Source organism: Centrocercus urophasianus, unplaced genomic scaffold (assembly GCF_019232065.1).
Source record: "Centrocercus urophasianus isolate 14NV4802_14NV808 unplaced genomic scaffold, USGS_Curo_1.0 seq_16, whole genome shotgun sequence".
Taxonomy (NCBI): Eukaryota; Metazoa; Chordata; class Aves; order Galliformes; family Phasianidae; genus Centrocercus; species Centrocercus urophasianus.
In genome coordinates, this window is record NW_024884711.1 from 21,710,139 (window position 1) to 21,727,252 (window position 17,114).

Here is a 17,114-nt window from a genome sequence, read left to right on the forward strand (position 1 = left end):
CTTTCTCCATTCTACAACTTTGTTTTGTCCATCCAAACATTCTGTTACTTAATAGTATGTTGCTACACTGTAACGTGACTTCATAGCTCATCTTGAGTGAAGGGTGTTTTCCATAGCACAAATGTTTTACACTGCTTTTGATATGCTTTAATGAAACAATGTAAACGTGTTACTGTCTAAAGCTTGTTGAAATTGCAGCCTGATGGAAAGATTTATACTGCTATAAGCCTGACTTAGAATTACTTTCTTTTTTTCTTTTTTTTTTCAGAAATTCACTGTTACTGGAACAACTCTGTCCCCGTGAGAGCCGAATACTATCTGGCAAGTTATCAGCTATTCCAACCCAATATGCTCTTGCTCTGCTGTTGCTGCAAGAGTCTGCAAGACTGATAGTGGCTGAGGGATCAGGCAGAGAAAAAACAGGCAGAAAAGATGAAAGGTTTCTTTACTCCAGCAGCCATTATTGCCACCTCTTTTGTCTCCTGTATGATCCATGACTAAAGGTGTTAATCCTTCCGTAAATACCACTCCATCATGATTAGCAGCGGTCAAAGAAGCAGCTCAGTGTTTAAACTTTGTCAAAGCTTCACAGTGTCTCTATTTTTAGTTCTCTACTTTGTAACTTGTTTGGTAAAATACCTCTTGCTTTCCTTTTGTCTTTTTTATAAATACACACTTGGAAAATTTCAGACAGATGCAGCCTTCTAGAATAAAAGTATATCATATTTGGTAGCAACCCAGAAAATCATCAAGATAAATATGAAAACTAACCATTAAAATTGCCTGAATGTTTAAGAAGAACATATTTGCCTCAGAGAGCTGACAGAAATGCAAGACAGAATTCAACGTTCAGACTTCACTAGCACTGCCTTTTAACCATTGCTCATTTCATGGGGCTTCTTCCAGAGCAGAGGATGGAGATGGCCCATCCCACAGTGCTGTACCTCTGTCCTTTTCCTGTCCCGGGGCCTTCTGAAGGGACACTGTTCTACAAAGGGTACCCATGCCTGCACCTGCTGGAGGCAGCCCTTGCCCAACACTTCTTGCAGAGTTTCAGTGGCTTGCAGTATGCTGTGGGTGTGCAGGGGCTTGGGTGTACTCCCCTGTGTCAATGTCATTTCTTTGAACGAGGTCCATGCCTTCCATTAGAGAGCAGTCAATCATGGGCTACAAAGATAGGGAAGATGGGGTTTGTTCAGCCCAGAGCAGAGGAGCTGAGGGAAGGCCTGACAGTGGCTGCAGCTCCTCACATGTAGTGGAGGGCAACGCTGAGCTTTGCTCTGTGTGACAGCAACAGGGCCCTAGGGAACGGCACGGAGGTGTGTCAGGTGAGGGGCAGCTGGGGTTAGGGAAAGGGTTTGCACCAGAGGGCAGTGGGCATGGAACAGGCTGCTCAGGGCTACAGCCCCAAGTGCCGGAGTTGAAGGACAGCATTCTGAGACCCTGAGTCTGAGAATGGGTGATTTTTGGATGGTCCCGTGTGGAGCCCAGAGTCGTACTCTGTGATCCTTGTCAGTCCTTCTCAGATTGGGATATTCTGTTATGCTATGATTCAAACAAGTGAAAGATCTCTACAGCCTGCTGTGTGCAAAATACTTCAGGGCCTGCACAGCCTGGAGATTAGCAAGAAAAATACCAAAAAACTTACCAAACCTTAAAAACTGAGCTCTCTGCCAGACATTTCCAAAGAGAAGCGTCTCCCAGCAAGCCTTGCAACTTGGCTGCTTGAAGCTATGGGCTTCATTCTGAGGTAATGGTTTCCATCCCAGGAGTTTGGAATTACGAAGGACCATTATGAAGTGCTCTTGGTGACCTAAGGAAATGGTCACAGCATAAAGAGCAAATAATTTGTAACTGGCTTGTTTCCAGCGTTTAACTGCACATTAGAAGACAGAACTATGCGTTGGAGGAGATGGAGACGCTGACCACGAGGCTCACAGAGCACAGCAGACCCAGCACAGCCCGGCCAGGGCCGGCATGGAGGCGGGCTGAGGGCCGGGCCCCCCGAGGACCCCCGAGGGAGGAGCCGCGTTAAGAAGGGGATGGGAGGCCGTGGCCTTCAGAGTCGCGACGGCAGCGGAGCGGGGAGCAGTGGGCGATGCCGGGGGGCGCCCGCCTGTGGCTGTGCGCGGCCGTGCTGGGCTGCCTGGCGGCGGCGAAGCCCCTCCGGAGAGGTAAGCGGGGCCGGGGGTACATGGCCAAGGGGGAGGGCCGGGTGGGCGGATGCTCCGCTCTGCTCAGCGCAGAGAGAGCAAAGAAATAAAACAGCCCTTACACGGTCTCCCCTCAGTGGCTCAGGTCCTCCCTCGGTGCTCGAGATACGTGCAGCGCGTTTCGCTGCAGTAGGCGTAACTTCATGAACTGACAAACAGCCTTGCCAGCCGTACCGGGTACCTGCGGGAGAACCTGCGGAGTGAGGCTGCCTGGGCTTTGGCTTTAGCTCTCCCATTCCCTCTGGTCCCTGTTCGCTTTTCTAGGAGTGCTGATAGTTCCTGTATATATTTTTAAATTGTTGTGCAGCTACTTACAAACTTTACAAAGCAGCCCCTGAAGTGTAGATGTGAACGGTGAAAAGTGTTCTGACACCCTTTCTGATAATGCTGTGTCAGTGTGTGCATGCTGATTGTTTCCTTCACCATTCCTTGAGCAGGAGTGTTTCTGTTCCCCTGCACTGCAATATTCTTCGTTGCTAAAATGTCTGTAATCATGCTTTTCTTACATTTCTCATCCAAACTAAGGGTTTGCTTGTGATGGTTATATTTATTTTTATATTTCACTTTAAAAATGTTATCCTAAATAAGTATTTCAGGATAACTTCTTTCAAAAAGTCACCTCATTTCTAATTGAATATTTTGTATTAAATGCACAAATGTGTTTGTTAGAAACAGCCTAAGCTCTAAAATTGCTGTGGGATGCAGATACACTACTTCCTTTGCAATCAGTAGTTGCAAAAGAATGGACACTCAGGATCAGAATGCACACAGAGAATCATAGAATTCCCTGAAATGGAAGAGAACATGAGAATCATTGAGTCTAACTCTTACTGGTTGTGTTTATTTGTTTATATCCTGGCCTTTGGAGAGCAGAGCATACAAACTGCACCTGAAGAGCTGTGCCATCAGTCCCTGTTTGGCAGCACTCCCTGGGTGCCAATGCCCTCGCACCAAAGAGCCCCTAAGAGTTCCCTAGCTCACGCCAAGCCTGAGAGCAGGTGGAAACCATATATCAGCCTTTCCCCCAGTGCTTTGTAGGTGGTCACAGAATAATAGAAAGGCTTGGGTTGGAAGGGATCTTGAAGATCACCCCGTTCCAACCCCCCTGCCACGGCCAGGTTTGCAACCTACCAGATCAGGCTGCCCAGGGCTATGTCCAGTCTGGCCTTGAACGCTGCCAGGACATTCACAATGTCCTGACATCCACAACTTCTCCAGACGGCTTGTGCCAGAGCCTCCCCACCTTCTGAGTTAAGAATTTCATCCTAACAACTAAAGTAAATCCCCCCGCTCATTTATAAGCCTCCCTCCAGTACTGTAAGTCCACAGTGAGGTTCCCCCCAGGGCCTTCTCCAAGCTAAATAAGCCCAGCTCCCTCAACCTTTCTTTGTAGGAAAGGTGCTCCAGTCCTCTGATTGTCTTAGTGTCCCTCCTCTGGGCCCACTCCAACAGTTCTGCATCCTTCTTGTGCTGGGGGCCGCAGGTCTGAATAAAGTACTCCAGAGGGGGGAGTACCTCATGAGGGCCGTCAATGATCTCCCTCTCCTTGCTGGCCGCCGCTCTTTTGTTGCAGCTCAGGATACAGTTGGACTTCCAGGCTGCAAGAGCACACTCCTGGCTCATGTCAATCTTTTTATCTACCAAGACCCTAAAGACCTGCCAATAACACTCAGCCAAGTGTCCTGCCTAAAAATTTAAATTTTGTGTCTGGACTGTGCTTAGAAGACAGTGGTCCAGAAACATTTGGCATTGGCACTTCAGAGATTTAATCTCTGTCTCTTGAAAATACTTGCATTGTAATCTATTCAGACAGATAACTGGAAAAGTCTACCAAATATGGAAAGCAACCAGAAAAATCTCAGAATAAGTCAGTGTAACATAGTGTGAAGTTTAGGACCAAACAGCAGGGATGCATTAACTAAAACAATACATCAGAGTTGAGGTTTTATTTACTGCTCAGGTTTTCATAACTCAGGAGTGGATTTAATAATCAGGTCTCCATCTTTCAATTGAGAACCAGCTCTCCTCCTAAGTGTCTGTGATATGAGTGGGTCTGTTCTACAGGGGTTACTTTCTCACAGCAAAAATAGCATTGTTATTTTTGTATTTATATGCCCATAAATACAAAGGTTGTACTTGCATCTGCTCTTGGTAGAGTTAGGTAGCATAACAGTTATACTTCAGATAGAAATATTTTAGTCTGTATTACTGATTACTGTATTACTGATGATGGCAATTATTTTCAGTTGTTTTGCAGAAAAGGAGGAAAAAGAAAAGGAAAAGGAATGAAGCAGTGCTAGACAACATGAAATTTCAAAAGAAATAGCTATGAAAATGCTAGCTAAAAAGGGAGAAAAATATATGAAGAGCTGTGTGACATTTTAAAGTGATGTGCATAATAATAAAAAATGTATAATTTGATCTTTAGTAAGATTTATAACCCTATTACAAGTGAGTACAGTCAGCTGTTTTAGAGATCTATCAAACGATGATCTAATTAAACTGCAGAGAAAAAAAATAAAGACTTGTCTCATGTCTCACTTGATTTATTGATGGAAGACATAAGAGATACTAATTGTTTCAGGAGTGTTTCAGTTACAGGAAAGAAAACTAATGAGAGTGCTGTATGGAAAGTAGAATTCCAGTAAAAAAATAGAAGACAGGAAGAAACTTTCGCCATGGTTCGTAAACTGCTTGAGCTGAAGCTTGCTTGGAAAAACACTTCAATAACACACATGACTGACCTTTGATTCTTCAAGGGCTTTTCTTCAAATTCCAGTGAGGGATAAATTCTCAATAAGGTCAACTTGTATGGACATGAATTGCCTACAGGCTATGACAAGCAACTCAGAAGCACAGTGGTGGCACAGTCAATCACATTGACTTCCATCTGCCCTTAGAGGGTAGAAGATAAAGCTATTGTTACCTGCTTGGGTAGCCTGAAGCCATATCAGATTAAATCTTTAGTCTTTGAAAGTCTATAGGAACCTCATGCTGTGCATGAAAGAAATGAGATCTGTTGTTTAGCTAGGGCATCTTCCACATTCAGAGGGGAATATTGTTCGATTTAGAAACTATCTTAAAATTGTAGTTTTCTGAACAGTGATATGAAACAATGCTCAATAATGCATCTGGTGCAATTTGAACCAGAATATTCTTCTAATCAGTGACACATTTACACCATGCAAAACATGGGACAAATATTAAAAACCCTGGGTGTGAGAACCTGAGGAATAGAGTAATAATATTCAAAATGTAATATTACACAGCTTTAATTACAGCTGAATTTTTTAAATTCATCCCTACTTTGACTTCCCAAACATAATTCTGAGCAAGAATGACCATTACCATTACATTACTTGCAAAAGTACCATTAGCTGGAACTTCTACTGTCACTATCTTTGGAAGGAGTAATCTGATTCCAAAGACTGATCTTACAAATTGTAGGGTGCAGTTTCATTTCTGAAAGAGCCTGCATTTTTTTTAGAAAATTGCTACAACTTCTACAGATTCTGATCCTTAATTTTACCTACCAGCAATTTTGAGGTTATTTTGAGGCCTTAAGTTCACTTAGATGCCCAAAAATCTGTTTATCAGTTGCATTTAGTGCATGCCAATCATGCACATTGACTTAAAATCTATGATTAAGTATCTATCAAATTCCATACTTACACCATAATCTGCTTTTATACATGCAAACTATATGTAACTGCAGCATCCATCCATTTGAGGGCATTCTTCATTTAGTACATAGGAACATTGTGAAGTGTTACCCTATTTGCAAAAGGAAGACCCTTGGACAGACCTTTCTCATCTTGAAGTAAGATTTTGTTCCTTATGTACCAAATGTGCCATTTTTCTTCAGGTTGTTAGGTGTCATAGCCAGTAAAATGGCAAAATCCAGAGAGAAAGTGTACACTTTTCAATTACAAATTAACATGCATATTTATTTTCCATTTATTGTCCATGTAAACAGGGGAATATTACTGTGTGATGAATTTATTAAATTTTAGAGTGTTAACATAGTTATTTGTTGTTGCTATTAAGTTTTCACTATGTTGCTCTGTAATAGTGATCTCGTAGTGATCCTATCTCCTTATTGTCTGATAAAAAAAACACCCTTACTATCTAACATATCTGTTAAGCTCTTCATTTTAATGCTCTTGCTTTACAGTTCTTGAATGCCATCCTGGTGGACATCAGATCCTGCAGAGCCCTTACCGAAGTGTAGATTTTGATTCATCCCACCTCCAGCAGTCAGCTATTCAGGATTTAATATGTGACCATTCCCTAGCACCAGGATGGTATCGCTTTATGATTTTTGATAAGCCTGCTGAGATGCCAACCAAGTGTGTGGAGGTATTATTGCACCTTGTTTGTTTATGAAGAATGTACATGTTTTTCATAAGAATAATTACAATTATGGAGACTAATGTGAAAAAATGTCTCTGAATGAGACTGTATTAAAATGTGTTAATCAGGCAATGAAGTTTGTGTGTTGAAAAATGTTACACTGAATGGAGTACGGCAAAGAACTCATGTATCTTTTAAAGCACTCAGAAACTGTTGTTTTAGTTCCTTCTAAAGGTGTCTCAGTGCAACATAGGAGGGATGTCCCATTTTAAAGCTGCAGCTGTGTGATGGGCAGTCTGCTCCTGAACCTACATGTGAGCATAGAAGACATATCCCAGTAATTATCTGGGTTTTAAAGTGATCATTCTAGAAGGAGGAGATTACTCCTAAAATGACTTCAACTAAGCTAAGCTAGTAACTAAGCTAAGCTAACTGACTAGTTTCCATGTCATCTGCGAGTCCACTGAGATTCAAGAACTACTTAGAACATGTAGTACTCTAGACTTCTGATGCTTCATTTTGGAATTATTTCAACATCTTTTTAACAGTTACATTTGAAGAAGATATATCTTTGTAGCTTCCTATATGAAAACATTTCATTATTTTAAAAAAGTGTCACTGTGTCATCAGGATGTATTATCTATGATCCCGTGATTGTATACTGAATTGAAATTGCTTGGGCTCAGTCTCTTTAAAACAAACAAACAACAAACAAACAAACAAAAATCTTTTAAAAGAAATGCAAAACAGTTAAAAGTACGAAAAGTACATTGAGTGCAGGACGTTATTGAAGAGGCTGCTATTATGTGGGCTGTTACACTGAAAAACCTTGAGCAAAGTGTATTTCCTGAAGGACTTCTTCAGTTAGATTTAATAGGAACAAATTAACTTAATAGTAGTATGTCTCTCAAAACAGACATTTCTTCACAGAGAATCAGGATGATAAAGCAGGGAAAAAAAGTCTGTTTCTCAGAACACAGGGTAGTCCAGCAAGATAGCCACTCAGATAACCTAGAGGAGTTTAAAAAATCTCACCCGGTCTCTCTGTGCTTAGTAAATATGCAGTCAAAAATGGTTGCCATCCATATATAGAAGAGTCCAGGTAATTACGGTTGGCAAGAGATTGATTCAAATATTATTCAGCAAATGAAATTCATGCCCTGATATCTACTCTTCTTTAACTGTTGGGAAAAACAAGGCCATTATTTTGAAATAATCAAAATCAAAGCATTAAAATTGAACTTAAAATGGATATCTTGTTTAGGAAATTTCCTTCTTGTATGTGTTTTATAACTATACTTAATCCTTGTCAAAGGTTCTGGCTTTGCTTAAACAATGCATTATCCTTCTCATGGATTCTGTTTGCTCAGTAGAGGACTCAGAGGACTGATAGAGGACTCAGGCACACTAGATGTCCAACTTTGGCTTGCCCGAGTTGCATTTTGTGAAGAGGAGTTATCTTAGGCCACAAATAAAATATGTAATATAGTTAATGTATATAACTAATAGAACCTCGTTTTTAAAAATATGTTTTTAGCCAAATCATAAGAAAAGCAACAAAAATATAGAACAAGTAGATTGGACACAAATAGGCTCAGGAGTAAGAAAAAAGTGTACTTCTGAGGTGAATAATTGCTAAGTGAGCATGCAGTTGTATTTAGATTTCAGACCAAGAAGTGTAAAGACAACATGGTCTAAGACCAGGTTTTACTGTCTGGACTGTTTCGAGCTACATGGCAGCTTCCCTAATCTGAAGACCTCACATAGCCACAGTGATGTCAAGAGGATGGAGGGCTATTCCACAGCACTCTTCACACTTTAACAAAAAAACACTGAGCAAGACTTTTGTATGGGAGAGAGGGAGCACCAGCTCTCCTTCATCACCTGTTGTGTTGGCATCTGAATCAGATCAACAGTCCTTGTGGAGTCCTCTGCTTCATAAACATAAACGGATTTACGGTTGCAGAAGTTGTGGTGGCTCCTGGTTAAGTTCTTCAGGCACTAAATTGTATTTTGCATATAGAAAGAGATTTCATGATACTCATATGAGCACTTAAGTCTCTTTTATGTGTATTTCTGTTCAGATTTGAGGATGTAAAAAAGCAAGCTCTCAGTTACACCATCTGAACTTTGCTAGAAGCTAGTGCAGGAATATGAGGATTAAGTATAAATGTACATTAATTATTTTCTGACATTTTTTCTCTGGTGTTTCAGATGAATCACTGTGGTACTCAAGCCCCTGTCTGGTTGTCTCTGAAGGAGTCAGAATCCATGCCTCGACCTGGTGAGATCAAGCAGCTCACAGCCTGTGCAACATGGAAGTTTTTCTTCAGCATGTCCAAAGACTGCTGCCTTTTTCGAATCCCTGTCAGTGTGAGGAACTGTGGAGATTTCTTTGTTTACTTACTACAACCCACACAAGGATGCATGGGTTATTGTGCAGAAGGTGAGAAAGTATGTACTCAGACGCATTTAAGAGCATATGTTTATTAGTAAATGTGGTTTTCAACTGAATATCAGCATAACTATTTCTTTCATTCTAATCTTCTTAAACAGAAGTCTGATACGTATTCAGATGTCTAACATATCACCAGATGTTTTCTGGTGTTTTGTCATTTTATAGTTATTCAAAAATAGCTGAAAATAACATAAAAGCAAGTAAGTGATGTTTCTGTGAAAATGTGGTATTTTGTAAGATATTTTGCTGATTATGTCTGGCAATAGTTACACGTACTAAAATTTTCTGCACTCTTAATTTTGATGTGATAGAACAATGTGTGAATTCACACTACATCCGTGTAATTTTCAGTTGATGCTCAATTATAGTTCAGAGCCCCCAAAATAAGGATCTATTTTTTTTCTTTTTCCATGTAGTCAGATGGGGATGTAAGACACATCTAGAAGTCAAAATTTAGACTGCCTACATTGGCACTCACATAGTGTGTATCGTCATTACTGAATGTCTCTGGTATTATGTGTAAGCATACATTTTCTTTAATAAACTGATGAAAAAATATATATATACATCATTATACATATATACATGTTTATTTTTATTAAGAATATTTTTCTTTCTCTAATTCTTCTAAAGAAGTTATAGATATTGTTAGTGACAAGTCTGTGTAGTAAGAGATTTTTATCAGTTCCTGTAACACACTGTCAGTGAAAATACTTGCAATACCTTTATGCACAATATATTGTCCTGCTCTAAGTCATGCTCTCTATTACCAACTGCTTGCAAAATCTTAATAGCAAAACTGCTGGTGTTTTTTATGGTGCTTTATGACCCATCATTATCCCTTTGGGATCAATTGTTAAGTAATTCTCTGAGAGGTTATTGGCAGAAGAAAGAAAGAAAAAAAAGCCAGAAATAAGACATTTCAGAATGCAAGTGGCTGAAGCCATAAAGAAATCTTGCAGTATGTGACTTTGCATTTGCTTTCGGTGATGCGTTCATGAAAAGAAAGAGAATAAAAATGATAGGCACCAGGCTAGCAAATTTTTACTGCTTGAAGACAAAACAGGGAAGAAAAAAAACTGAGTTGGCTCTGGTGACTTCTCTCAACTCTGAAGCCCTTTGTTTAGGATGATATTTTTCACATTTTGTATTTTTGTGCTGCTCTTTATATCTAGGTTACCATATGTAATGTATTTCCTCTTTAATGCTGGATAGCTGTGTACACTTGATGCAGATTTTCAAGCAGTCATTCCTGTGCAATACCAAAACATGGAACACCAAAATATGCTTTAAATTCTTTTCAGTGAACAAGATTTTCAGTTTTGCTGCTTTTAACTTAAATTCCTTTTATTCCTGTTCAAAATATATTGATATTTTCATGTTTAATCAAAGTTCCACTGGTGGTTGTTGTTTTGTTTTTTTTCCTCCTAAGTAGGTCTGCAATGATTTTGACTGTCCATGGTTACAGTTAATAAATAAGTATTTAGATGTGGGTTCTAAAAGAGAAAGTATGCATTTGAAAGAATAGCTTAATTTCTTTTTATTCATTAGTAACATTTCTAGGTATCTGCTGCTTATATCTGCATTAAAGATGTAGAAGTGGTAAAACGTTCTGTACTCTTGCTCTTAGATACAGTCACTCAACTTGTATTTTCTGCCTTATGGTTTTGTAGTGACTGCTACTGTAATTGTATATGAATCAGATCACAACATTTTTTCTGCTCTGGTAGATTATACTTTCATTAGTGTCTTTTAATATTTGATGTTTATTTTTCTTACTGTTTTTTTTTTAATTTTTTTTTTTTTTTTTTTTTTTTTTTTTTTAGCATGGGGCAATATTTTAAGAGCACTGGTATAGTTAAGTGTGTAAATATGTGGGTTAGGAACAGTTTATAGTTGTTGTAGATGCAAAACCACAGGCCTGTGATCCCAAGGAGATAGAAATTCGAGGCATCTGCAGCAGTAGGTATTTTCTTTTGACTTATTTTCTTTTAAAGATTTTTGTTTGCATCCATGACCCAGAAACATCAACTTTTAGTTATATGTTGTCTTTAATAAAAAAGAAGTCCATGTTATCAACTTGGTCTAATGTAAAATGCACAATTTGGAGATAGCAGAACTGCAATTGCAAAAGTAGTTTATCAGCTGAATGTTCAGAATAATTACCCAAAATTTTAAAAATAATTTAGGTCGCTTTGATTTGCAGATAAATTTTGCAGATAAACTCCTGATGAATCACGGTGTTGTTTATTCTTTTCCTTCTTGCATAGCCCATTCTATTTTCTTCTTTGTAAGCAGAGAAAATATTTTTGTATGTCAGCCAAATTCCTTTGGTTGTTTCCTTAGCTCTCTTCTATCTGTTAAAACAATTCATTGCAATTAATTCCCTCAGTATTTTTTCCTCGTCAGCACCTTTGTATGGTCTAGAAAGTAATCCATTTTACTCATTTTAATCATGAATGTAGTATACATGTTTTCTCTGATTCACTATACGACTACTTAAGATTTCCATACATCAAGAGAGGTAAATATTATTATAAGGATTTTAATTGATAAAGTATATGTAAATGTTGCCTTATCCAATGTTTTTTCTTTTTGCATAGAATAAAAAGCACAAAAGACATTTTTGTTTGACTAGGTGAGGTGGCTCCTTCAACGTCTCCATCTGTATCACCACCACTACCAGCCATTCCTGAGGTTGCAGCAGAGTTGATCAAAGGGAGTATTTACCTAAGGTGTACCTTTGGCATTCCTTTTGCAAACAGCTCAGTTGGATTCATTGTGACTTGGTCAAGACTTTCTCCTGAAGGCATCAAAGAAGAACTGAAACATGAGAGAACAGTTCATACGTTCTCACTCTTAGAGTTAGATGGGACAAGAGTCAGACTTGGAGAAAGAGTATGTTAAAAATTACTATAATCTCTTATAGCTGCTTTGTCTAAAGACTTATGATTCATAAATGCTCAGCAGATACTAACAATTGCTAGAGATGGAGTGCCAGCATTTTGCTGTATGATTTCTCTTGGCAGAAATGTACTGCCTCTAGTTTTTATTTACATCAACACTGCCCCTACAAATGTGGAAATGTCACAGAATATATCAGTAATTATCACTACTATTAATGTTTTGAGACTGTCTCAGTACACTATACCATGCCTCCAACAGATGTTTATTCAAGTTGAATCGTTTTTACTTTCTACTAGAATTTTGCTTGATATTGTGAATTAAAAGGATTTGGAATGTAACAATCTTAAGAGAGTGGCAAAGTGAGTTGTGGGAAACTGTGCTGTTGATTCAGCGGATAGATTGCTTAGAATCAATAATGAGCCACTGCTTGATGACTTTGTGTCAAGGATCAGATATAAATATTTTGATACCCACCATCAAAAGCACCAGTATAAGTAACCGCATTAGTTAATTTCAAATTTCATGGGTAGCAGAATGAATATCTATGTTCACCTGGTAACTTTTTGAAAAGCTAAAGCATCATCACATCTCAAAAAAGGATACGGCAAAACAAACAAAACAAATAAAAACGGCATCTAAAACAGTATTTAGCAGCACAGTGCTGGGTCAGTAGAGGGAAATCACAATAAACTTATCCCATAAAAGATAATTCAGGCCCATAACACTGGGAAGAAATGGCAGTGAGAAGAGAGGAAGGGGCAATGATTGTTTTGTGTAATCTATGATCAAATGGGTATTCAACAAAATTAAAAGGCAACAAACATAGAATTGACAAAAAGAACTAAAAAAAATAAAGTGTAGAATGCATGTCCACAATATATCATGATGTGCAGAAATATTCCAGAGGCGATTAGTTAAATGTGTGGAAATTTAGATGCTTGTTAAATGTGATGATTTGTATGCCAGGAGGAGATCTTGGAATATTTTGTCTCATTCAGTCAATTAAACAGCACCATTGACAGTTGGTAACTTTGGATGCAGACAGAAGCTTAGGCTTAACAAGTTCATCAAGCTGACATCATGGCTGAGTTTCATATTCACTTCTTACCAAAAATATATTGTACTGTGTTGATTTTTTCTACAGGTCTACTGTAGCAGTTCTGCTTTCTTCATGGAGAAGCCAAGCATACATAGCAGTCCAGTTGAGAGCAAGGAATTTTTTGCTGGCATTGAGGTCATTTGAAAACAATGTTTTACTTTTTTGTAGTGGGAGTCTTTCTGAGTATCAGTTCAGCAGATATGTAGCAATTCATGCATTTTCTTTGGGTATGCTAGAAAATTTATATGAGTGGATAATTTGAACATTTATGTAATTATTGTATGTTCCGCTCTGATAATACCATGTAGGATGCTGAACAAAAGCAAGTGAATCATAATAGCCACAGTAGAAGTAGATAGAGAGTCCTCTAACTGTAAGGCACTCACAATATAATTATCAAGTTAACAAAGCATGTTGTTAGCAGTAGTGAACTCAGATTGGTCAAGTAGTGGAAGAAACAAACATGTTTCTGTGTTTCCCTTGAGGTACAGGAAGACTGAATCAGCATCTTATGCAAGCTATAACAACCCAGTAAACACTTTGATCTCCACCAGCTAAAGTAGACTCCAGTACATCCTCTGTAATTGTAAACTATCCAGGGCCATGGCTCAGACTTGAGCTCTGACTTGCTTTTGACCACTTAGCTGCTCTCTTGCACAATTTTAGACTATGCCAACTGTTTCTCCCAGAATATGGCTGACAGAGATCAGGGTCTGTTCCCATCTGGCCACGGGGATGTGGGAAGGGTCAGACCAACCTGCTTTGGGCTTAGACTAGGATGCTGGGAAAAATTTATAGCATGTAGGCATGAGCTATGCCATGCCAATTGGTTAAAGGTGAAGAAGAAGTCCAAAAGGAAACTACCATAGATTTAGTTGTAGGTACCACTTTGTTTATTGGCCAGGAATGGGACTCTGCACACACATATTGTGAAAATTTCCATTGACTTGAGTGAAGAATTACCTCTCATAAAGCTAAGTGCATGCTTATGTTTCTGCAGATTCAGGGTCCAGATTAATCTCTTGTCAGTGGAAGTCATTTTATAGCACGTAGTATAAAATATGAATGCATTATTTTCCTTTTTATGTGAAGCTCCTAGGTAGCTTTTTTTTTGCATACAATATGACAAATTACCTATATGCTGGTTTCCAGAAGCTACCCAAAGAATGCATTTTTATGGTGTTAACGTACTTGCTAATCCCTTTCTTACTAGCTTTACCTCATCCTAGCCTGTTATTGGCACTCTTTACACACTCTTTTTATAGTGTCCTCATCTTCTCCCAGTACGCAAATGCACTTCAGACCATCTAGATAACAAGTAGAGTGGGCCATGCACCACACCATTCAGTGTATTTAGTTTTTTGTACTTTACTCCTTCCTGATCAGTAGGGGTGCTGTAGTTCACAAATGATGTTTGCATTTTAAGTATATTTTTTTCTGTGCTAGATACATCCAGAAGCGTATGATATATCAGAAGATGGCAAGGAATACAGACTATCAATAGAAAGCAGAATCCCTGTTCCTTGTCCCGAATTTAACCAGGTTGAAAGTGACTGCAGAATATCACTAAGATTGAATACTATTGATGAAGGCAAGTATTATCCTGATTCTGTGTGTGTGTTGCATTTTGTATGCTTATTGTGTTTTTCTAAATATTCCCTCTGATTTGCCTCTTTGGAGAATCTGGTGTATTATAAAATACTTTCTAAATTATTAAAATACTCAAAGGCCGTATGTACTGCTGTTGAAGGTATGGAAGAATATGTCCATCATCCATTTTTTATTTTTTTTTATGTACTGTGTTTTAAGTATTGTATACAGTCACGAAGTACTCAGGTTTTAGTCTTTCTTTGTCTGTAGTGCTTTGCTATGCCCAAGTCGCATGAACATGAAGTCGTGTGAACATCAAGGGGATCCTTGCCTATTCAGGCAGGCATTTTTGTCCCATCTGCAGGACTTCCACGACTTTCATTTGGCTACCAATGTAGAAAATTAAAATAATTTTCTTGGATGTGTGTAGGGAGAGGGTTTTCCATGATCATAGTTGAGGAAAATGCTCACTTCCATTTGTGGAAAAAAAAAAAACACACTTTTTGTGTACATCACTTTGTACATAAGTTAGCATTTATATTAACAGCAATATACAAAATGTGTCTTGATTAGATGAAAACTCATTAATGATGTGTTTTCATTAAAACAGGTAAAGAACAACTAGGTTTAAACTTGGCTCTTTCTTCTTGTCATGTGGATCTTCTCCAGAAACCCTGTAGAAATGGAATCTGTAGTCAAGCAATAATTTACTTCACTGCTGTGACAGACTTTATGCAGGACGGAGACAGAATTACCAGAATTGCAGTCGAACCAATATCCAGTGAGAATTTCCTGTGGAATGGCTATGTCCCAGAAAGCACAAAGGTTGAAAATCTAAGTGTTAAGATCTGTAAAACCAACAAGCCAGGAATGTGGCTGATCTAAACTGAGTTTCTAGTTCAGTTGTGACATGCTGATTTACACCAAGATTTTGAAGTAGTCAATTTTAATTGGTTTATTTCCATTAAAACATTGCCTTTTCATTTGGATTAAGTTTCTTACATTTGAATATTAACATAACTACTTAGAAATAATATAACCTGCTTATTATGAAATAAATCAAGAACATAAATAATGTGCCTAAGTCTAACCTAATATGATTTTCTATGCATTTTTTTGTTTTGAAGATTACTGTAAAGGATCTACCAACTGCCTACTGCTACTCATTTACTGACCCTCATATAATAACGTTTGATGGAAGGTAATCACTTGATTGAAGCTTTAAATTTCAAGGGTTGCTGTTGTTTGTTTTTTTAATCTATGCTAGTGATGCAAGCTGTAGTTCTCTACAGTTCAGTTGTGCTATGTATTTCACACTCTTTCTTGGATAATAGGATAAACATGCTCCAGCTGGTTAAAGCTTGTTAGTCATATTTATAGTATTTATGTTTGAAAATACAAGTTTTAGGTGGTGACAAGTAAGTAGACTATTACCCTTTCTAGAAGAATATACCAAGAGAAAAATAACAGCTGTAGAATCTGAATGTGAAAGATGAAAATATTATTAAATATGATCAGTGATAAACGGTTGAATAGACAAAACTATTTTAATGCAGAACTATTTCCAGTCTTCAGCATAGCTCCCATATTTCTGGTGTACCTATCTGAATCCCTGTAAGGATCAAGTTGCTAAAAGCTATCTTCTGTCAGTATGACATTGTGATGAGTTCATTAATGTCACTGACAGCAATTTATTCGCTTCTGTCACTTGCAGCTCACTAAACCTTCTTTCCAAAGTGAAGACAGCTTCCTTAGCCACAGCTGGCATGGTTTTCGTATGTTTCTGTCTTTCTAATTGTTTCTAAATCATGGAAGAGTTCAAAACAAATACAAGTTCCACACATGGGACTTGTATATTCCCTGCTCACCAGAAGCACATTTCTTCAAATGACAGTGTGAGAGAAAGAGGATACGCTGCCTGCGCATAAGTGTGTTCAACACACAACACAGTTTTTCTTGTGAATTTGAAAGGAAGAACAGGTTGTAATTGATGCTCTGAGAGCACTGTTACTAACAATAGTAATAAAGTCACAGGAGTTATGCTGACTTGCGATTCTTTCTTCATTTGAAATTACAGGGATGCCTTCAATGGGTTTTTTAACCATCACCACATTGTGATCAAGCTTTCTTATGATGTAACAACCTACTGAAATATATTCCTGCTGGAATATAGTGCTGCACCTTTCTTTTTAAAGATAAATAGCATTGCTAACTTATTTTACAAAACGTGGGAAACAAACAGAAAGGGAACTGCCCCTGCAGAATCACAGGTGATCGCATGCAGGCCATCTGCAGTTTGTCTGCTAGGCTATTAAACAAAAGGCAAATGACTACTCTGCAATTAACTGTCAAATGCCATTTATAGCCAAGAGACTGTTAAACTTGCAGAAAAAGTTTCTTTTTTCTCTTTTTTTTCCCCCCCTCCCCTCCTTCTTGCCACCAAATCATTAAATTGGCTATTCTAACTTTGCTTCAGGGAACAGATGGCTAACCC

At 38.3% G+C, this 17,114-nt stretch overlaps 1 protein-coding gene across 1 annotated transcript in view; it reads left to right on the forward strand.

The window, feature by feature from the left end:
- The first annotated feature begins 2,098 nt into the window (after window positions 1-2,098).
- The window catches only part of VWDE (von Willebrand factor D and EGF domains), a 39,304-nt gene continuing 24,288 nt past the window's right edge, over window positions 2,099-17,114 (forward strand). Inside the window, exons 1-8 of the mRNA XM_042817027.1 lie at window positions 2,099-2,174; window positions 6,388-6,572; window positions 8,781-9,012; window positions 11,663-11,922; window positions 13,076-13,165; window positions 14,477-14,621; window positions 15,231-15,445; window positions 15,748-15,821. Coding sequence (XP_042672961.1) covers window positions 2,099-2,174; window positions 6,388-6,572; window positions 8,781-9,012; window positions 11,663-11,922; window positions 13,076-13,165; window positions 14,477-14,621; window positions 15,231-15,445; window positions 15,748-15,821 — 1,277 coding nt within the window. The remainder of the gene's footprint in view (window positions 2,175-6,387; window positions 6,573-8,780; window positions 9,013-11,662; window positions 11,923-13,075; window positions 13,166-14,476; window positions 14,622-15,230; window positions 15,446-15,747; window positions 15,822-17,114) is intronic.